The sequence below is a fragment of the Procambarus clarkii genome, chromosome 71, assembly GCF_040958095.1.
Source record: "Procambarus clarkii isolate CNS0578487 chromosome 71, FALCON_Pclarkii_2.0, whole genome shotgun sequence".
NCBI classification, from domain to species: domain Eukaryota; kingdom Metazoa; phylum Arthropoda; class Malacostraca; order Decapoda; family Cambaridae; genus Procambarus; species Procambarus clarkii.
The window spans coordinates 18,643,791-18,666,654 of NC_091220.1; the positions used below are offsets into that span (position 1 = coordinate 18,643,791).

At 38.9% G+C, this 22,864-nt stretch overlaps 1 protein-coding gene across 12 annotated transcripts; it reads right to left on the bottom strand.

Moving 5' to 3' along the window:
- Window positions 1–1,334: 1,334 nt before the first annotated feature.
- On the bottom strand, window positions 1,335–22,780 carry Srrm1 (Serine-arginine repetitive matrix 1). Of its 12 annotated transcripts, XM_069312195.1 has the most exons (17): window positions 22,630–22,725; window positions 20,763–20,852; window positions 20,057–20,182; window positions 18,965–19,778; window positions 16,541–16,611; window positions 16,028–16,198; window positions 14,162–14,283; window positions 13,132–13,236; window positions 11,795–12,031; window positions 10,756–11,133; window positions 9,969–10,113; window positions 9,704–9,852; window positions 8,703–9,035; window positions 6,778–6,975; window positions 5,916–6,156; window positions 3,077–3,175; window positions 1,335–2,489 (listed from the first exon to the last, which is right to left on the bottom strand). In XM_069312195.1, exons 6-17 carry the CDS (start codon window positions 16,178–16,180, stop codon window positions 2,367–2,369), a joined length of 2,283 nt encoding a protein of 760 aa, XP_069168296.1. In that variant the 5' UTR covers window positions 16,181–16,198; window positions 16,541–16,611; window positions 18,965–19,778; window positions 20,057–20,182; window positions 20,763–20,852; window positions 22,630–22,725; the 3' UTR covers window positions 1,335–2,366. The 12 variants fall into 12 exon arrangements, with proteins under 12 accessions (XP_069168296.1, XP_069168295.1, XP_069168294.1 ...); XM_069312194.1 differs by lacking the exon at window positions 16,541–16,611 and having other exon boundaries at window positions 22,630–22,726; XM_069312193.1 differs by having other exon boundaries at window positions 16,028–16,611; window positions 22,630–22,726.
- Window positions 22,781–22,864: the final 84 nt, after the last annotated feature.

Sequence of the window (22,864 nt, forward strand, 5' to 3'; positions counted from 1 at the left end):
CTCACTCGCGACCTTGGGTACCACAGTTATACGGGTGAGAGAGTATACATCTCCAAACACCTGGGCGTTAAAACAGAAGAAGTCAGAAAGAATAATCAAGACCGGCAAAAGGTCGGTGGGAAAATGACAATTAGAAAGGAGAAGAGGGGAAAAGGGAGGAGAAAAATGAAACACAAGGAAAAGATATCTGGCAAAATTGGTGAAGACAGCAGCAGGACCATAAGGCTTCAAAAGGACAGAACTGACCCGTGGAGCATCACACTCCAGCAGCCGCCCACCAAGTCCCCTCACGATGACAACGGGCCAGAAAGGAAGGGGGAACTGCACACAAAGGTGACCTATTCCTTTGGGCTTCCTCCCACTGCTGTGATAGTGGAAAACTGCTCTGAGTGTTATGTATTGGCTACACATACGTAACTCATTGCCACTAATAGAACAGCACTCTTCTCCTTACTGTTCTAACTGTATTATCCCACTTGGTTATGCACCTCCTTGAAGAATGAAAAATTTTTCAGGATGAGCATGTGTTTTGCTTTCTTAATGGCTCAATAAAATCCTTGGGAAATCTAATACCTTTGATATCGCTCATCTCGTGTCCTCCTTTTGATAATTACAGTACTTGCTCTCCTTCAGCAGGGTGTGAAATGAGAGGCCCTTACCAGACATTTGTCAATGGAGCACACTGGGCTTCAATAAAACCCAGCAACACCACACTACAGGGTAACTGTCTTGGTAGGTTGTTTAGTGAAAGAAAACCATCCTTCAATAATTCCTTTGGCACCGATTGTACTTTCTACTCTTGTATTGGCATCGTCAATGACCTCTAAGAATGCTTGAATGTTGCTTTCTTATATATAACAGATGTTTTATTCAGAATAGTGGATTTAATATGTACATTTCTGAAATGCAACCAATTTACCACACATGTTGGTCTGCCTTATGAATGTCACAGGCATTCAATGTCGGAGGGTTAAACTGCAGGTTTAACCCTCACCCTATCATATTTTTTAAATTTTACCCTTTGATTTGTTAACCATTTAATCATGTGCGCCTTGGTGTAGACTTTTTAAATAGCTGTGCAGTTCAGGGTTAATGAGGGTTGAGCCTTCTGGTAATTCAAGGCCTAAATACAATAAGCATATCAAATATTGCAATGCATTTTTTTTTTAGCTTATTTAGTGTTACAATTAGCTGTAATGAACACACACACACACAACTTTCTTGGGTACTTTAAGCCAACATTATTCACACAGCAATTCTTAAAATCATATAGATCATTTACTACTGACTAATCATTGTATTATTTGCACTGAACTTTAAAAAAAACACATAAGTTTGGTTTTGTACAAAATGTTTATTAACAGCTTTTTACTCATTTACATAATCACAATCAAATCCTAACCTAGCATTCCTCATCATGCTTCATGGCATTACACTGCCATTTTGTAAAAAATTATACCGTATGTTAAATACTGTGCATTGTAAAGATATCAAAACTGATGTACATTTTACAACCATTCATAAGGAAAAAATTTAAAATATACACTAATAGTATTGCAGCAAACAAGAAATATATATATTTATATATTGGAGTACAGAGTGGAAAAAGAATGCTGTAAATTACCTGATTGACTGCCATTTAGGCAAAACTATTTGCTTCATTGTACAGTTTAATTCAAACATATTATCTTGCACTGTATTGGCAAATACACAGTTCATACAAAGGGGAGTCCAAAAGACAGCTAAATACCCTTGACTGTTGCTCATAGCATACACTGCCTCAGTTTTTATGATATTCTCATTGAAGAATAATAACGGTCAGAATTTTACTACATGATGCCAAGGTTCAAAACTTTGATCCCTAAATTTTTTGAATACAAATAGCAAACTATGAAATGGTTAATTTATTCCAGTGTTAGGCTCATAAGGCAAAGATTCAGAATATAAGGGCTAACATGTGAAATTTACTCTATTTTCATTTTAACTTTAACTGCTTTTTAGTGCAATTTTATGCATTTGTTCCAAGGTATTTACAACAATAAACAGCATGAAGTCAGTGCTGCCATGTCCCATGTACTCTTCCCAACACATAAATAAACTGTGTAAAGGCAGAATCTCCCCTTTTCCAGCCATTATACAAAATCAGAGGCAAATAATACACTAAACAAATTGTGCATCAAGGGTTTTTATCAAATGAGTGACAAGGAGAGAGGTATCCTTGATGTGGCACCCGTTGCTCAGTAAATTTAAGAAATCCCATCGTTGCTATCATGGCATCGACTCGAACAATTTACGGTTCTACAAAATAGTCACCTATAAAAGTTACTTATGGTTCTCATGCTCAGTGTACACAATAGTACCTGAACCTATTCGGATTCTGAGGCTGCAGATGATCGCTCCTGACGTTTCATGGAGAGGAGGGCTTTCTCCCGTAGCTTCCGTTCAAGCTCCTCTGCTCCCATGCTCTCTCCTGACTCACTCTCTGTCTCCTGAACAGTGAGAATATTTCTACTTACATATGACAGGAGTAAAACTTGGGAAAATATTCTTATAGCAAACAACATAGCTAAGCATTTACAAGGTAAATAAGGAGCAAATCCAACACCACAAAAAGTCAACCGAAACTGAGTAAACTTTTCAGCTTAATTCTTTAAGCTTGAATTTCTCTAAAAATAGATATAATGTATTCAATTAAAACAAGTCAAACTAAACATGGCTCATGATGAAGCATCTTTTTCTCTCTCAACTAATAATGAGGTAAGAGACAATTACAGCCTTTTAGCACTAAATTGCTTCCTTTTCCTCTTAGTCAATTCGATTCATATATCATAGCATCTTTACACAGAGAAATCACAGCAACGTGATATATATATATCAAGGAGAAAAATCCACAGCAGCCGAGACGAGGATCACGGCTCCTGTGGATTTTCTCATAGTAATCTTTATTAAATACAACACCTGCAAAAGTGGTTACATTTTCATTTTATAGAGACTTTTTCTGGAGAAGAAACACTGAAAAATAAGATGAAACACTGAACTACTCTGAGCTCGAATGTTCTGTATCACATAAGCTTACCTCATGTCTGTGTTTCTTGTGCTTCTTGTGCTTCTTTTGCTTCTTGTGTTTCTTCTTCTTTTCCTTTTTCTTCTTTTTCTTCTCTTCAACTTCTGATAACTGTGAAACAATAAAACTTAGTCATTTCCCAAAAATAAATGCCTGTACATGCACATTAGCGGAGTGACACGTTCCCGACGGCGCTCCAAACAATGTTGTTTGTCCAGTAGTACAGTACAGGTCTCAAGGTTATGACAGTAATGTACCAACAGTATATAAATGAACACTGGAAGTTAAGAAGAAAATGAGAAATTACGATAAACTTACCAAGCAACCCACGTGCCATCCACGGTCGTTTAAAACACTGGCGGAGAGCGGCAAGGATTATAAAACTACAAGCACATTAGGAAAGACAGGAGGACACTACCAATAAACTACAAATATTTCCGTTGCAGTCAACTAGGGAAGATGCATGTCATGAAATTTTATTCTGAAAAGGGTTATAAAACCATATCTCTCTATCACAATGAGTTACCAATTTCATAAAAACTTGACCTACAGGAAAAAAGTTCAGGGCAAAGGAAAGTTGATGGGGCCTGGTTTCTTTACCACTTTTTAAAAATTAGCTTTAAGGGCTGGATCCTGGAAAATACTCGAGATGAATGAACTACTCTTTTAGACAGGTTCTAACAGTAGATCTCCATCATATAATCTGTTGAAATTAAATTTTACCCTGAAACTTGCCCACAGTTCATGGGAAAACTACATCACATAACTCCTTCAATATTACTCGGATGACATATTTAACGACTTCTTCAGACAAGTGCATTTATCATTATGAATGATATTTGGCATTTCCCATGGCATAAATAATTATGCCATGGGAAAGTTATTAAACACAAAACAACTTCATGGTTCATTTTATTTTTGAATGATCAATTCAGAAAATTTGGTAATATATAGCCAAAAAATTTAGCACTGATTAGGAAATAGGACTTCATGCAAAACCAGATTGGGACCAGAATGATATGATAGAAATTTTAGTGGTGCCTCATGCATGTAACCTGCAAGTTTAACATTACACAGTCTCATCGCTATTTGCAGAATGACAGCTGGGTGGACAGCGCTTCTGATTTGTAGTCCTGAGGTTCCAGGTTCGATCCCCGGCGGAGGCGGAGACAAATGGGTAAAATGTTTCTTTCACCCTGATGCTCCTGTTACCTAGCAGTAAATAGGTACCTGGGAGTAAGACAGCTACTACAGGCTGCTTCCTGGGGGGGGGGGGGTGTAACAAAAAGGAGGCCTGGTCGAGGACCGGACGCGGGGACGCTAAGCCCCAAAATCATCTCAAGATAACCTCAAAATAAGATATACTATACATTGTATACATTTGGTCTACATTTACACATTCTATACCGAACTATTGTACCACTAAGCAAGGTACACACACACACGCATTGTGAAGGACAGAGGGTAAAAAACCATTGGTCTTAAGATCACAAGCAGTAGGAAACAAAACCAAGTTAATATTTTATGAATAGAACACAAGCATCAACCAGCATTGAGAATAGTTGATTCTAATGTCAGGATAAATATGATGGAAAACTGCAAGAAACTGCTCGATGACTCAGACAAAATTGGATTATGGTTCCTCAAGTGACTACAAGAGTTCAACTCAAGCAAGTGCAAAGTAATGAAGCTGGGTATAGGGAACAGAAGGCCAGACAACTTATCACATGGGAAAGGAAATCCTCTGAAATCAAGATGGGAAAAAGAAAAAAATTGAGGGTTGGCATTACCAAACAGGGAGCCGGTCGGCCGAGCGGACAGCACGCTGGACTTGTGATCCTGTGGTCCTGGGTTCGATCCCAGGCGCCGGCGAGAAACAATGGGCAGAGTTTCTTTCACCCTATGCCCCTGTTACCTAGCAGTAAAATAGGTACCTGGGTGTTAGTCAGCTGTCACGGGCTGCTTCCTGGGGGTGGAGGCCTGGTCGAGGACCGGGCCGCGGGGACACTAAAGCCCCGAAATCATCTCAAGATAACCTCAAGATAACTTGTTGCCAAAAGCCCCACATCAAAAGAACATCAGCTGCATACAGAAGACTGGCCAATAAATGCACTAAGAAGTGGTCGAGACAAACTCCACAAAAGGCTTTACACAGGTTGGTACAGGAACTGATGACTTTGGATTCTTGTTAGCAGACTGAGATTTCCTTCCCATACCTCACAGTAAGCCTTACCCGCTAATTTTCCCTGAAACATCACCCACCAATTAGTTAACCAGGACTAGATTCATCAAAGCATTTACACATCTAGTTTAAAGCTGTACATCTTTTTTGTAATATTTGGTGGAAAATATTTAACTTTGCTGGGTAAATAATAATAATTAGTAAATATTACACTTACTTAACATTTTATGAGCTCTGTAGTACTAGGAGGCATTTATAACATTAAATTGGGAAGTTTGATGCTCAAACTATTTAATAAATGTAAACAAAGCTGTCATGGACTGAGAAAAGACGTACAGGTTCATAAGTACTTGTATAACTGTTTGATGAATCAGGGTACTGGTACCCAATTACTATTGGGTGAACAGAGGTGCGAACAGTTAAGTTTTGGTGCCTAGTCAATCCTCCCAGGCCAGGACTCAAATCTAGTCCAAACTGCTTGCAAGGCGTAGGGCAAGTGTGTTACCTATGCCACCAGGGACTAAATCTACACGCCTATAAACCTATGAGATGTAAGCTCATCTTCCACAAATGCAATTACGAGAGTATAAACATACAGGCCACATTCTCTTCCCATATATCGACCTGCCACCAGCTGAGCCAGAAATGTTTTGGAGTTTTTTTTCTTACCTCAGAATCAGTGCTGGTTTCCTTCTTCTTATGCTTCTTCTTCTTTTTCTTCTTCTTCTTTTCTACTGGTGAAGAGTCTCTACTGGATGACCCTTCCTCTTCCTCCTCCTCCATCGAACCGTCAGCAGAGCCAGAGTCCAGTCGCCGTCTCTGCCTCGGTGACGCTGACTCAGTAACAGACCGTGATCTTCTCTTCTGTGCTCTCCGTACTGTTCTCGCATCATCTGTATCAGAATCCTCGCTGGCAGAGGCAGGATGGTTATTTTCATTTCTGTGAATGGTATGTAAAGCTATTTGTAAGATAACTAAGTTTCAACAATAAGAAATCAAGAGCTGACTGCATATTAAATGCAAATGACAATTACCACTGTAACAGGTCTTCAGTTTCTTCTTGTTGAACAGGTGAAATGATGCTATTCATCTTTGTAGCATACTATTTTTTTTCTAATAGGGCTTCGTGTTCCTCAATGTTTGTGTTAATTACGAATGTAATATGATTATATAATTAATAGATATAGGTGGAGAAGTGAAGGGAAATAAGAGGAGAAAGTGCCAAGTCATTACAACTATATAGCACTTGGAAGGGATCAGGATAAGGAATGGGATAAGACAGGGAGATGGAATGGTGCCCAACCACTAGGATGGTCGGAGATTGAACGTCAACCTGCATGAAACGAGACCGTCGCTCTACCATCCAGCCCAAGTGGTCAAGTATATAGGTGGAGGTAGACAAATACAAACTACAGAATGAGAGAAAAAAGGATACATTTTCAAGGGGGGTTAGTATTAGGAGGAAAATCTTAATGAACAGATTACTGTATCATGAAGGATGATGTTAAAAATATATAAATTTGATACTTACTTCTTTGTTAGTTTATACTGAACTTCTTTAATTGTATCGGCAGAATAGTTTGCTAATTGCATCAGGCGACTGGCATTGCTTATGTTGTGTTTCTTGTCAGCACTTGGAGGGAGAACTGGCCCACCAGCACGTCGAGGTGACCTCGAGGGGCTTCTATGTTTCTTCCGACTTGGTGAATGTGAGGCAGAACGGCGATATCTATCAAATGTAATAATGAACAGTTACAACATTTAATAAATATAACCAGTTACAATATTTAATAAATATAACCAGTTACAAAATAACAAATTAATACTACATAATTTAAAGAGTGGTTGTAGCTGGTCAAGAGGTATCCTCAGGCCATATATCTCGGATATATAAAGTGTAAATATTAAGAGTACATGAACAAATCCACAAGGGCCTTGATGAGGGTTTGAACCTATACTCTGGATGTTCCCCAGACACGCTTTAGTCAACTGTACCACAACATGGTAAAACAATTGCAACTTTGAGTGCTACTGCCCTCACGAGGATCCCGAGGCTTCCACTGAAGTCTAACCAGGGTTTCACATAATTCCTCTGTGCACTCTGACACCGTCAGCAAATAGTTCTACCTTTGACTTACTTCAGTTCTTTCTACCTCAATACACACAGATCACAATAACATGATACAGTATATCAAATGAACAATAATATATCACAATAACGTGATATATCATTGTTCATTTGATATATCACTTTCTACGGGCTCACCATAGCCTGTGCTACTTGGGACTTTTTGTTCCAGGTAGCAAATCTTAAACAACAACGACATATCACGTTATTGTCAGTGTGTATTAAGAGTACATATTCCATTAGCTAGTGTCCCTACTGAACAGTGAACCTCTTGCCTCACAATAGGCAACTGGCAAGATTTGGGTGACTGTGTTATGGTTGTGATCTCGTGTTTCTTAAAAGGGATGCAACAGAACCTATAGACACTACACAAGATATGTTTCTGTTACATTTCAAAAGTTCATTTCAACCAAAGCAGAAATGTCAAGAAAATAAATGATCCTAAATTGTAGGATGGCCTATCAAATGCAATGAAATGCTGTATGTCCTTTAACCATTTTAAGAAAGTAACCAGATGTAACCATTGGTTACATCTGTTCACAGGGATGGCTAGAAGGATAGCTGTGTCGGTGTACTGGATGAATACCCCAGATTTATGCTGGAGTGAGAATCTGCAGGGTTGTTGATTGTACAAGTCACTAAAAGTGGCCATGTCTCCTTTGGGAGCCACGCTGACCTAGAGACATAAGTCTGTAATTACTCTAGATGGTGTAACACTTATGGACCCAACACTAACATTAGTTGAACACGCTACAACACCAACAAGAAAACTGTCTGTCGATTTGGTAAGCACGAGGTATTCAACAACAGTGAATTCCTACATGTGGTGAAGAACTCTACTCACAAGTTCGCAACTTTTTATACTCACAACACAGTGAGTACACGTGAAATATTTACTACAGCACTGCCCACTGTACAAGAGCCTAAATGAGTAGATGCCATAGGCACAATAAGAGACCACTGTACTCACCTAGTTGTGCTTGCGGGGGTTGAGCTTTAGCTCTTTGGTCCCGTCTCTCAACTGTCAACAGTATGAACATCAAGAGGTCCATGGCTATTCAATACTCTCCCGGCAAACATATGAAATATTGCCAGAACAAAGTTGGGCTTAAAAAAAAAAGTAATTAGACAAATTCCAGGAAGAAGTGCCAGACCAACAGGGTTGTAGTGGATATGTGGATCTGTGAGCCATTTCAAATAACAAACAGCGTGTTGGACTAAACCATCACAAGTCAAGCCTGGCCCCAGGCTGGGCTTGGGGAAGTAGAACTAGAACCAGCTACATATATTATTCAATTTGTATAAAGCTGAAAATAATAACCATGTACCTCTGTGGTGGTGACATGGGCCTCCTCCGGGGACTCGAAGATCTCCTTACTCTTGGACTAGGTGACCTACGCACTCTTGGACTAACAGAACGTCTTCCTCTTGGACTGGGTGATCTACGTCCCCTGAGAGCGGGAGACATGCGATTTCTAGGGCTAGGAGATCGTCTGCCTCGTGGGCTAAGCGACCTTCCTCTTTTTACATGTGGCGACATTCTACCTCTTTGCATAGGTGATCCACGCATCCGAGGACTTCCCTTAGGACTTATGGATCTCCTGCCACGTGGACTAGGTGATCGCCTGATGAACCTTGGGCTTGGAGTATGACGCCGTGGGCTGGGGAGGTGAATAATATACATACAGTAAATTAACTCTTAAAGAGGGGTTATCACCATACGTTGATGCACGAGGCAATGCAGTTATTGTCATGTTGATTTAAATTATTATTGTCTGGGTTTTACATGTATGATAATATGGATATAATAGCTCTATGTGAATGCAATGGAGTTTACCTTGACACAAATTCTGTAATTGCTCATCTCCTTTATATGCTCTCCTTATTAGAATGCTGAATAGTAAAAATTGCTGCCATACTAGCACTTGCCATACATACACACTTGCCATACTAGTATCTCGTATCCAAAATTATCCAAATAATGGGAGCACCCAAGTATTATGATCACATAAATGCCCTCACTTTTAAGTCAACATGATTAGGCTCTTGAAATATTTGAGATATGGTTAAGTAAAAAACCAGTCAATGTTAGAGGAACACACTACTTCATTTATAGCCAATATGATAAAGGTGTTTGAGATACTGAATGAGTTGTGTCATGAGAAAGAAGGGGGGAAATATGATACTCCTACTAGGAAATATCTATATTTAAAAAGAGTACTGCATAATTATCATTCTATATTTCTAAATAATTCTTAGTCATTAAAGGCTTCAGTCATTGCATTGCATCCACTTTAGAATGACAAACTACAAACAAAAACCAACTAACCTTCGGCGGTATCGTGGTGAAGGAGACCTCCTACCCCTTCGAGGAGAAATAGATCGTCTATTAATGTGTGGAGCATTTCGACGAGGGGGACTTCCACCACCCCCACCACCACCACCTCTATGGTCACCAGTGAAATGCCGAGATGGTCCCTGTTAAACCACCCCTTGGATAAGTACAGTATATAAATGATAAACCTGAAAAATTATTGTAATAAAAATATATTCACTCTCCAAAGCACGAATCAATAAGCAAGTTGATTACCAACCTCTCGATTTACCTCATCTTCTGAACTGGAAGGATCTCTGTTGGATCTGTACTGCCTTTTCTTCAAGACAGAATCTTCTTTTCGATGAATCTCGAAATCATCATCTTTATTTCTTGGGGCTGATCTACTCCGAGACCTTGAACCACTTTTGAGAGAAGGTTTGCGGGGCTTTAATACACAGGTAAAACATTCAACAACTTATGATGTTATGAACACACTAGGGCTTTGTCAAGAAAACATTTGAGTTCTACAAAATAAGAGAAAACCTGAAGCATAATTATGAAAGCAAAATGATGGAGTTAATAAATTAAAATTATCATTAAAACGTAAGAAATGGATGAGATGTCATCAGGGACAGCATGCAGATACTAAGTAAATGTAGATAGATATTTAAAGATCAAATAGATGTAACCTATGCTGTGGATGTTGAATTCAAACCTGCATGCCAATATTTTAACACAAAAATTCAAATTATGTGAGGATGATCAAATTACATAACATTTTTGTATTACTGTCCATTCTTGCATCAAGGGATCTCAAGTCTTCAGCAGCACACTATGTACAGTTTTTGTGGCTGGAAAGTTACTTAATTATAAGTACCAATACTCAGCGAAGTATTTAATTGAAAAAGAAGTAGGAAAAAAGGAGTTCTGTAGAATGCATTCCTACTTTCCTCAAATACAATAATAATTTTTTCTATTTATGAGAATCTTTAGGGATGCATCCCTTATGAAGATCAAATGGCCACCTACACAAGACTTTAATGTAACATTCTTTGCTAACTTACCTGGAAGACTCTGAGTTTGAGCTGGGTGAACGTGAAAGCCGTCTGCGCACTTTAGGCCTTGGTGACGACGATCGTTTACGTGGACTTCCTGGTCTCTTGGGAGGAGTTGGCGAGCGCTTACGTGAAGGAGAACGCTTGCGTGGAGTGACTGATCTCTTGCGGATACTGGGAGAACGTTTGCGGGGAGTGGGTGTTCTTTTCCGAGGGCTCTGTGATCTCTTTCGAATACTGGGTGACCGCTTACGTGGACTAACTGATCTCTTCCTAATACTAGGTGACCGCTTCCGAGTAACTGGTGAATGTTTTCGAGGACTCGGAGATCGTTTTCGGGGAGAATTCCGACGTCTGCGATCATCTTCCTTTCTCGGAGATTTGCCCCTGGTAGATTAAAATGAAATGGCATTTTTTATTTACTCCATTACACACATTAATGCAATTAGCAGGCATTTGCCTTTACTGGCACTAGCATAGGTCTATAGCCAAGTCCTCCCACCTTCATAAAGAATAGCGTAATTTACACCTCTAAATACAATAATGGTTATTTAACACCTTTGCTCTCCATTAACGCTACTGGCGTTCAAAATTTTTCTCTCGCGTCCGAGTCGGTGACGCGAGGGGGGGGGGGGATGGTTAAGACATGGGATGGGGTGGGGCAGAGACAGACTATCCTGGCCACTGATGGGTTCTAGTTTCCCAATATTTAAAAAAAAAAAAAAAACATTAACCTTCACTTCATAAATTCTTTTAAGCCTTTATTTTACTTAGCATGACACAATCTGTTAAAATGCTTACAAAATTCTCATTCAAAATTTCTCAATTAAATTCTTTTGTAAATTAATTTAAATTTATCAAGTAAATTATATCTTAATCATTGTCTTTTCACTAAACAAAATCTTAACTACTGCTTTGCTCTCTTTTCTACTGGAAGAAAAGTATTTTGTTAACCTTGGCAAAATGCAGAATAGCGGAATATTTCCACCATTCTGAAATAGTGGAAATATGCAAATGCAGAATATTTGGCAAACAGACCACCGGTTACCTGTCGGTTCGTTTGCTTTTCCTGTCTCGGGAATGCCCACCGTCTCCTCTATCTCCTCTATCACTGCGTTCCTTCTTGGGAGTAATTTCAGGCTTCTCTTGTTTGACTGGCGCGTCATGCTTGGGCGATGATTCACGTTTGGGTGACTTGGCAGACGACGATTTCTCTTTAGTCGTAGCTTCCCCATTTGCTTCTTTCTTCTCCTCTTTAATTTTGGTGTCCTCTTTTTTATCCCATCTAGAGAAAAAATAAGGAACAAATATAATTACAAGTTAAATAAATACAGCATCCCACACACACACACACACACCTATCTGATGCAACAGTTTACCAGTTGATTGATGGTTGAGAGGTGGCACTAAAAAGAGCCCAAGCTTAACCCAAACAAGCACAATCAAGTGAACACATGTTCAGAGGCTGGAGCATGGGGGCAAAATTGGTGCTGGATAGAATTTCTTTAATCAGGTTTTGCCATTAGAGATTCTTTATAATGGGTCCAACTTTCTATATTGCTTGGTACACTATGCCAATAATGCATGGGGAAAAAAGGAGTACTATTATACTGCTCCAAACAAGTTTTTAATGATTTTCCTAAATGAGTATAATCTTAAGAGGAAAAGGGTGGTATCATAAGAAATCACTGAAGAGGAAAGAAACTATAGGGAGAAAGCACCAAGCCATTGCAACTACCTGTATATAGAAAGGATCAGAACATGTATTTGGGATGGGATGGGGCGAAGGAATGGTGCCCAATCTCTTTGACGGTTAGGGATTGAACGCCAACCTGCATGAAGCGAGACCGTCACTCCACCATCCAGCCCAAGTTTATGGTTCACTTTCATTTATTATTTCTTTTAATTTTACTCAATGTGTTTTGTACATAACCACTGTACTCACAAGGACACGACTAAAATTTTGAGCAATCTACAGTAGCTAGTGCCACTGAAGATCATCCACCAATTTCCAACACCTACACATCACCTACTGCTCCTCCTTCCTTTAGGCGTTTTGAAGCGAGTCATGGTCCAATTCATAGGCCAATTAATACAAATTTATCAGGTAAACAGAAAGATTATATCAAATGTCCTGTGAAAATATGATTTTTTTATGGTCTAGGAATGCATACCCCCATTTATAACACTGAACCTATGAAAATATCTGGTTCAGAATTACATTCAGCTTTCAATGCATCCCATTCATAAGTTGGGGACTCCCTATACTGTACTTTCAAGAAATTTCCAAACTTAATAAATATAAACTTACGTTCCTACAAGAAACTCCAAAAGTTAAGATTCATGCTAACATTTATGATATTTTTTAAAAAGACTAGTACTTACCTAGAAGAATCTTTTTTTGTGTCCTTTTTGTCATCTTTGGAACGCGGCGAGCGAGACCTGTCCCGGCGAGAATTTCTAGAAGACCTATCTCTGCTGCGACTCCTCCTGGAAATCGAAACCGTAATTTATTGGTTCAGCAAACAAACAAACAAACTAGCACCCAAGCTGTAACCTAAGTAAACAATTTGACTCATCATGAATGTTGATCGCCAAAGAAAAAAATGGATCTATCCTAAATCATGTAACCATAATACACTAGAATTGTAAAAGCTTATGTATCAACAAATTTTCATTGATTATACCAGGGCTAAAATTTAGACTTAAAAGGTCTAAATTAGTTACTAGTAACTGGTCAAAACCTCAATTATTGGTTATATTCTTGATAGTGTAAGGAAATTGCATCTGTTATGATAAGCTCTAAATTTTTGCCATGTGAAGCACATACAGTATTAAGATTAGTATCGGATCCACACAAATTAAATTCAAGAAATAATTTTTATGCATACCTTCAGTGGGAGAAATCTGTGAATATTGCAAAGTATACTTTATATAAGAAATAGATAAATTAAAAGTAACATTTTTAATCTGATCAGCAATTATTAGTCTATTCATTATATAATCCATACTATAGCACCATGTCTAAACAAGCAGCACCACACTACAGCACAAATTTACAGCAGCAACCTAATGTTTCACAAGCTCACGTGTACTACACTCCATGCGAGTCAGCATATACAGCACAAATACGTTCACAACCTCCTTGCAACCCTTGCTGCATAGCCTTGTCCCTTATTCCATCCTGTGCATTGTTCAAAATCAACAGCCACTTCTCACACACTGCCTCACCATGTTATTCCAAGTCTTCCACTTTAATCATGCTCAAAATTACTATTATACACGCTCTGTCAATCATCATCTTCCAGTCAACATGCCCATATCATCTCCAAACATTATACAGTACCATTGAAATTTTTGTTCCTTATTATTTTATGTCTATTCTACATCACAGACTTCTATGAATACAAATTACCTATCTCTTCGGTCCTTCTCTCTATCTTTATCACGATCACGGTCCCGTTCTTTTTCCTTTTCCTTGTCTTTATCTCGTTCTCGTCGAGCTTCCTGAATCTTCTGCAACCTTTCTTCTTCTTCCTGAAATTTAAATCCAAAGTTACATTAAATATTGGCTTATAATTATTTACAGCAACCTTGTAAAACATGCTGTTAATGATTTACTTGTTTTACCAGAACAAAACAGGACAAACATCCAAGTCATACAGGATAATAGTCAATGACAAAAGTTGATATACATCATGCATCCATTCCTGAATATAAAATATAGCATTTTATGAGACAACTAATATAATAATTTTACTTCAACCAGCTCAACAATATGAACACTATACTTTGCATACTCAATGGAGATTGACAACACAGTGATGTGATCCTGTGGTCCCGGGTTCGATCCCGGGCGCCAGCGAGAAACAATGGGTAGTGTTTCTTTCACCCTATTACCTAGGTGTTAGTCAGCTGTCATGGGCTGCTTCCTGGGGATGGAGGCCTGGTCGAGGACCGGGCCGCGGGGACACTAAAGCCCCGAAATCATCTCAAGATAACCTCAAGAATCATCTCAAGATAACAGTATCCTCTCTAGTCTTTTACGGACAACTCAATACAAACATTATAATAATAAAATGAACGATTACAAACATTATACTATGTTGCCTCTAAATGAGAAATGTCTTTGTTTTGAGATTGGAGGCCAGGCTATGGGGCTTCACCAAACTTTTGCAGGGCTTTTTGTGATTATGTAGCGAGTGTCATAGGGTGGTTGAGGGTCGACTCCATGCCCTCTAAGTAGGATTGGTTCCTATTACCACACCCAATGACTCCTATCAAGTTTGAAATGTGGATCAGACTGTCCATAGCTATGTGCTCAGCAATATATTTCATGGCTGCTATCGACCAATTCAACATCGATAATGTGAATTAACTGTACTTGAGCATGTTTTGACCATAGGGAGGAAAGGAGGGAGGGAGAATGGGAGGAAAGGGAGGGAGGGAGATTGGGAGGAAAGGAGGGAGGGAGATTGGGAGGAAAGGAGGGAGGGAGATTGGGAGGAAAGGAGGGAGGGAGATTGGGAGGAAAGGAGGGAGGGAGATTGGGAGCAAGAGAAACAGAGACCCAGGAAGCACCAGGTAACCCATCTATCTAGAAAAAGCAAATGGACATCTGTCAAAGGATGGAAGCCACATGCCCGAGGCTAGCCTCCCACAACTTTGCACTACGACTGGTTATTTTATGGAATCTCATAGGGATGTCAAGTTCATTTACAATGCTGAAGAGTGTTGTGAAAATGCACGAGTAAAAATCATCCAACACCTGGAGTACCAAGTGTGGGAGCTTATATTATAGCAGAGCGGCTCCAAGACCAAGGATATCTGTACTATTTCAGTTCAGTTGGGGGCCAACTACTGTTTAATAGTTTATGAGGTGCGGGACAACCTGTGGTGCATCATCAATGTGGTGACCATGATAGTAACAATTCAAGCAGACCACTTAAAGCATCCACTGGCATCAAGGTATGTGGTGTCAACTAATCTGAGTTGGCTACGCTTATTCATTATAAAGAAACTTACAGCAGTAGTTTCAGTAGATACAGTAGAAATTATTTAATTACAATAGAAACACTCCTTTTACTATCTATGCACGTGTTGAAAGTTTAAAGTCAATAAGCAAAAGCACAAAATAACGAGTAGAAACCCAAGGGAAAAACTGTGAAAACTGGATGGAACCTCTACCTAAAATGTTTCATTTTTTACTTAAATAATCCCATGGAAATTGTAAAACAAAGATTCAATCAAAACAAAATAGAAATGCATGCAGTCTATTTACCATTTTCTTTTTAAGTTCTTCTTTTTTCTGATCAAGGAACTGCTTTGGTATGCCTGATGGACTGGCTTGGGCAGAAAGCAGGAGATCCCACATTTCTCCCATGAATATGCGAGCATTTTTACCATTGAGGAAGCCCGTCAACATGATCTGCATTTTTCTGGGATCTGGATTCTGGAAGACATAATATACAACTTTTTAAAATACACAGGCATAGCACTTTATTATGATCAGGCTTCACCGTACTTGGAGAAGCAATACACTGATTAATTTACACAACCATGACCAGTACATGATTTGCTTTCACAAGAACAACACACCATTCGGTATAAAACTTGTACAAATAAAGCAGTTTACTCTGGTGGCTTAGCTTCAATGTAAATTCACTACGAGTTACAGATAACCACCAAGATGGGTATGGAGATTGCCCCATGAATTCATCTTAAGCAGACTGTTACAGGATTGCCCCATGAATTCATCTTAAGCAGACTGTTACAGGAGACTAACACACCAAACCTGAGAGAGCAGCACAGACTCCCACTACAAAGCTGAAGTGCAGCATCACTCTCCATCCTCCTCCTAGAAGGCTGAGTCAATGTCAATATCAGTCGCAAGTTAATTATCTTCAAAATTATTACACTAATATAGCATTGCCATTTGATTAAAAAATAAATGCATCTAATATATCTACCCTGACTACTGCCACCTAGTGCCAGAATATCAATGATTTAATGTTTTATAATTGATACTGTATTTAATTCAATAATGCTTAAATATCATCAATACACAAAAAACTTAAGTCATGACAACAACCAAGATTTACACAAGACATGTATATTAAATAAAACAAAAGTACATCACAAAAATTAAAGTGCATAATGAGTCTACATGCCAAGATGACATAGGCTTATAACCTAACCCAAGCATGAAAACGAAAGTGAATGTTTTGACCCTTTCCAGACCCTCAAGTCAAAATTGAGGCAAGATCAATACTAGAAAAGGGACCAGGATGGACCAAAACATCATCACTTTCATTTCGTGTGTATGCTTTAGGTTATTTTGAGCCACATTTTGACTTCCTTTGACATAGGTATATATATATATATCCCTGCTGTGACAAACTGCCACTTTCCACACACAGGCAGGGTGGTGCATGCACAAAAATTCTGGAAATAATTGCTCAAAAGTTATCATGTAACAAAAACTAACCAAAAGATAGAAAGGTATGGTGAAAGGAATGCAAAAAGGGTGGGAGGTAGGAGGCAGTTACAGGGTGGGAGATGGGAGGCTGTTAAAGGGCAGGAGAGAGAAGGTACAAGTGAGGGCAGGAGGGAGAGGGAGAGGGGGGGAGAGAGGAAGAGAGAGAGATGCCACAAAGATGACAAAGGATAGAGAAGGTGAATAATGAATCTAAGGAGAGAAAAGTGCAGGGAGAGGAACGGATTTAAGGGAATCATGCCAAAATACCTGCCATTTTTTACCATTTTTTTATTATCACCAGAATGATAAACTAACTGCAGCAATAAGGTTTATTTAGATTCTTATAATACCACCCCATCTAGTTTGCTCAATATACGGGAGTTGGAAACCTTTTAAACTTTGTTACTATATGAACATTACTGTATTAATATTAACTGAATAAAATGTAATTTAAAATGAACAGACGTTTGTTAATTTGAATAAAACTTTCATTTTCATTGAATGTGATTTTATTGCAAAGAATTTTAGATGTAAAATAGTGCAAAGCAAATGAATTCTTAGTAATAAGAAGTGAACATAAAAATTATTTATATATACAGGTATATATTTCTAGCCTTAACCCTTTGAGAGAGTAATAAAGAGTAATTCTGTCAGTCCCGAGTCACCACTGGGTGAAATTTGGTAAATATTTAAGGAGAAATTCCACATACTGCACTTATGTGGATGTACAAAACTTCACATTAAATTCCGACATATAATTTCTGTATAATAACAAATCATTAAGTTTGAATGTATAAAAGTGAATGAGACATGTGGCCCCTTCATATTAAGAATACTGTATACAGTACAGTAGGAGGGGTACCATCTCTGGTGCAAGTGCAGGGACTCATAACCTCGGAGAAGAAAATAAAGAGTACTCAGAGAAGACCTTGTGGATCCTCACTGAACACTGATATTTTCTTCTACAGAATATATTTGGGTTTGAAGTATTGAGACAATTCTGACTTTTTCCTTCTTTTACTGAATAGTTCAAGTACAGTGCAGTGTATATTAAATTGTAACTTATCCAAATTTCAGGAACCCATATCAGAATGTAATATAAATTTTGACATGAAAATTATTAATATATTTTTGAATTAAATATTTAACGCGTTTGCAAGCAGGAAACGAAACATTTTTCACAAAATATTACACAAATTACAGTGGTGATCCAGGATACAGAGTTGCACCCTTTAAGGGTCAAGGACACAAAAAAATAAAAAAATCTTGGCATGACACCCTTAACAATGTAATTGCCGAGGTAAAGGCTTGACACCTCAACATGTGAAAAGTAACAACAGATAGTTTTGCAATTTTTCTGTATAACTTAAGAGAAAGTCATTTTTTTGGCACTGTCCTAATTTTTGAGAAGGAAGTTCCCCCACTTTGGATAAAAAAGAATTTAAGGCCCTTAATTTGTTTGCAATTATATTTAAAATCAATAAATGAAACACATTTCAACATGAAATTTAAAATGTTGTCAAATGTGTAGCATTTATTTATTCCAGTCATGATATAATTATCTTGACTCTTATTGAATGTATTGTTAATGATGAAGCAAATTTTAGGTATATTTATCTTAACTTGACCTAACAACACACTAGTCTTTTCCTTACAGTCAGCCTTAAAGGATTTGGAATCCTCCTGGGGTATGTAGGCTATCCTGAAACATGTTCAATTTGGCGTAAGAGACATTTGTACCTTAAATATCTTATGGCATTACGAGCCATTTGTGGGGAAGGTGAGGACTGCTGTGCACGACGTAGAAGCTCTTGGCAAAGACTCAATGTTTTTCATTCTTGAATTCAACTTGGTACGGCATGGAGACCCATGGAATGCTTTCTCCAAGCCAAAGATTCCCGGATCCTCGGATGATGACCAAGGCCAAGCCAGCATTGGCCTGGGACTTCAGACTATCTTCATTTAAAGATGGTGGAAGCCTGGAAGAGTCCAGACAGAGCCTGGAATCCAGGTTGGTGTCTCACACAGACGGCCAACAGTAACCCAGATTCCAGACCCTCGATGACAGAGGCTTTTACCAAGGACGTTTATCCCCGGTCAAGCTTCTAATGAACCAGGCAAGAGGCCCAGTATCCTCCAGATGAGCACCGCAGGAAGTGTGATGAGGAACCCAGACTGCTCCAGGCACTTATGCCCAGAGCAATCCAAGTACTGTAGATGAAGATCGGCTGTGAAGGAGATTTGGCCCAGTCACCCCAGGCCTAATGCCCAGGTAGTTGTCGCATGTAGATATACCAGGCCATGGCCCAGTTTCCCAGGTCATGTGCCCGAGTGAAAGATGCTATCCAAGGTGTCGGAGATCACTTCCTCACAGGGGGCCAAGGCAGAGGTGCCTCAGACACCTGGGAGAAAGAACCCAGACAAGGAGAGAAGACCAGCCCCCATGAGATGGGCCAGCCAGATGCAGACGAGGACACTACCCTACAGGTAGCCTGGAGCAGGTCGCTGGCTGGGGCGCCTCCACCATGGACCAACACCCCTTTGGCATTACTTGCTATTACCAGGAAAGATTGGCAATGTCAGATCAAATTCTGGTTAAGATACAAAAACATTGTATCTGCGTACTAAGAAACGCACAAACATTCACACACCCAAACATACAAGGTAAATACTTAGGATGAGTATGAACAACTTCCATACTTATCCTTTGGAATTTAGTTAGGATATGTGGACTTCTGATTTAGAGAAAAAAAATTATGACAGTCATTCTTTACCACATTCCCAACACTCAGTCTTTGTACACAACTCTTCCCCCATTTACACAAGACTCACCTTTTCTGCTTCCAACTGATTGAAGACATATTCTATAACAACATCATCCTCTATGCCTAAAATGGCAGTAATTTTTTCCGTAACCCAAGGTTTGACCACTTCCAGGCGCACTTTGGTCATATCAACCTGCAAACAATAAAATACTAGTAAACCATTATTTTTTATAACGCAGCTACAACAAAATGCATTAATATAAATAAAAAGATCTTAAAATACACATCTTATACTGCATAAGAGAAAACTAAATGATTTCTCAACACATTAGCAAGTAGAAAGCAGTTAAACTAAATAAAACTAAACTAGAACAAGGTGTACTTATTACAGGTACAGAGAACAAATGATTAAACCACACATGAGAAAATGGAGAAACGACGACGTTTTCGGTCTGTCCTGAACCATCATCATGATAATGGTCCAGAACAGACCGAAACTTTTATCATTTCTCCATTGTCTGATGTATGATTTAGTCATAACCTCAGCCACGTTATTGTGATTCACCATCTGCATATTAGATCAGGAAAAAAAAGGGATTGAAATTAAAATATAAAACAGCATATATTCTCCCCCCTCCCAATAGCAACAAGCTGTATTATCAAATGTCCTCAGCATGCAATTTGTGGTGGCAACACTTACAACTGTATTGGTTTCTATTACAACCTAATTATCCCCCTGTTAACCAGAAATTATATTATAGGAAAGGTCTTACTTTTTTGCTTAAACTCTCAGCGAATTTCATCTCCTTCATGAGCTTCTTGTCCTTATTACTGAAGCGATTGTCCTGCTCCGCAGATGTACCCTGGAGAGACGAGACATTATGTACTAGCATACATATCTTATACACCATGTAAAAAAAGTATTAACAGATTTACATATACATATTCAGTATTAATAAAAAAAATAACTTTCACATAACCTTTTAGAACAACTTTTAAACATTTGCTGAAAAGAATTAGTAAAAAAAATATATACCAAGATTGTTCTTTGAATTCTTCTCATAATGGGTCAGTGAGTGGTGAGGACAGTGGGTTGGGAAGGCGGAAAATATTACATATGTTTTGGGGCCGAGTTATTATTCATTACAGTTGCGATTCTTTTGCATTATCTATATTTCTCTAATTACATACAGACATTGGCAATAAATAAGTTAGAGAAAATCATAATAGGCTTCTTTATTGTTGAAGCATATTTTTTATAGATATTGAATATTTAGGGCTGATTTTGGCTTGTCTATTTGTTCTATACTATACACATAGCTAATTATTCAATAAATATTGATCTAAAAGTATGAGCTGGTGCGATTTCACCATTTAGACGATAGTGACACGAACTAACGAAAGTATGGAAAATTATTGACTACGTTATATAATCTAAAAGTTATTTTGGGCAAAAGGTATTTAGTAGAGATTTTTTTTTAATGCTGACATATGATTCAAGTGTAGTAGTCAAATAGGCTGTGATTCATACGTCAGGCTGCGAGCAGTCGCGTCCAACAGCCTGGTTGACCAGTCCAGCAACCAGGAGGGGGGGGGGGGAGACATTGAGCCCCGAAATGCATCACAAGGTAGTCACTTGTGAACATATGGTTTTCAGGACAAATTTTAAAGCTTATCAAATCTAATATTGGAAAACGAGTTACGTGTTAAATCTCGGTATACTTTTGGTCGAGTAATGTTGGCATCGAGTACGGAGTGTAGGTTATTGGGTAGGGGGTCAAATTGTACATAGGTGATGATCAAAGTAAAGTCAATTTTCTTCAGGAAAGTACATACATACCTGTTTTATAAACAATGTTGGGTTTATAGATAGAGCTAGTACATATATTACCTAAAGCCACTCGTACGCATAGCGTTTATTTTTTATTTATTTATTTATATATATACAAGAAGGTACATTGGGATTCTGAGGATACATAGCATAGTAATTACATTTTTGTCAAGCCACTAGTACGCGCAGCGTTTCGGGCACTTCACACCAGATGATGAAGAGACGACATCTCCTCTTCTGGCGTGTGCTTACCTCATCATATCATCACCCACGTTACTGTGACTCACCATCTGCATCCGAACATAAGATATTTAGACAGAAACTCCATTTTCTAATTGCTGACGCCACATGTAAAACCTTAGCCTCGGGGCTATGTTTGGTTAGGCTGGCCAAGCCACATGGTAGACTGTGTATGCTGCCCGAGGTACAGTGACAAGATACAGTGACTAACATACAGGGCGTCACTATACGCCTCCCCCGACTACTCTAAATAGTCTAACATACGCAGTTATCACCGTGTATAAATACTTCCAATCACAACTGTTTTTAATAACTTGAATTCCCAACTACACTCTAAGAGGCGCATCAATATGCCGCTCCAAGAGGCGGTAGCTATATTGATGCTGCGCTCAGGCGAGATATTAAATCCACACTTGTAGAAAGATTAATATGGGAGGGTTATTTTGGCGGCCATGTTGACCAGACGCTACCACACTCACTCTCTCCCACACCACCACGCCCAGCCCTCCCATGCTACTCCCACCCCACACTCCCTCGGCTCACAACCCCCTACAACACTTGTAACTCACGCGGAAGAAGCCTGCGTCTGCCATAATGAAGAGACTGAGGGCCTGGGAGGAGGACACGTCGCACACAGCCTCCCCGTCCGGTGTCTGGGCCGGTACTGGCCAGGAGGCTCAAGCAGGGTTGCCAGCTCCAACTTGCGAAAAGTAGCGGAGTTGACGGTCTAAAAGTAGCGAATTTGGCATAAAATTAGCCCAATTTTTTGTTTATTGACTAATATGGGTTTCCAGTAATATATTT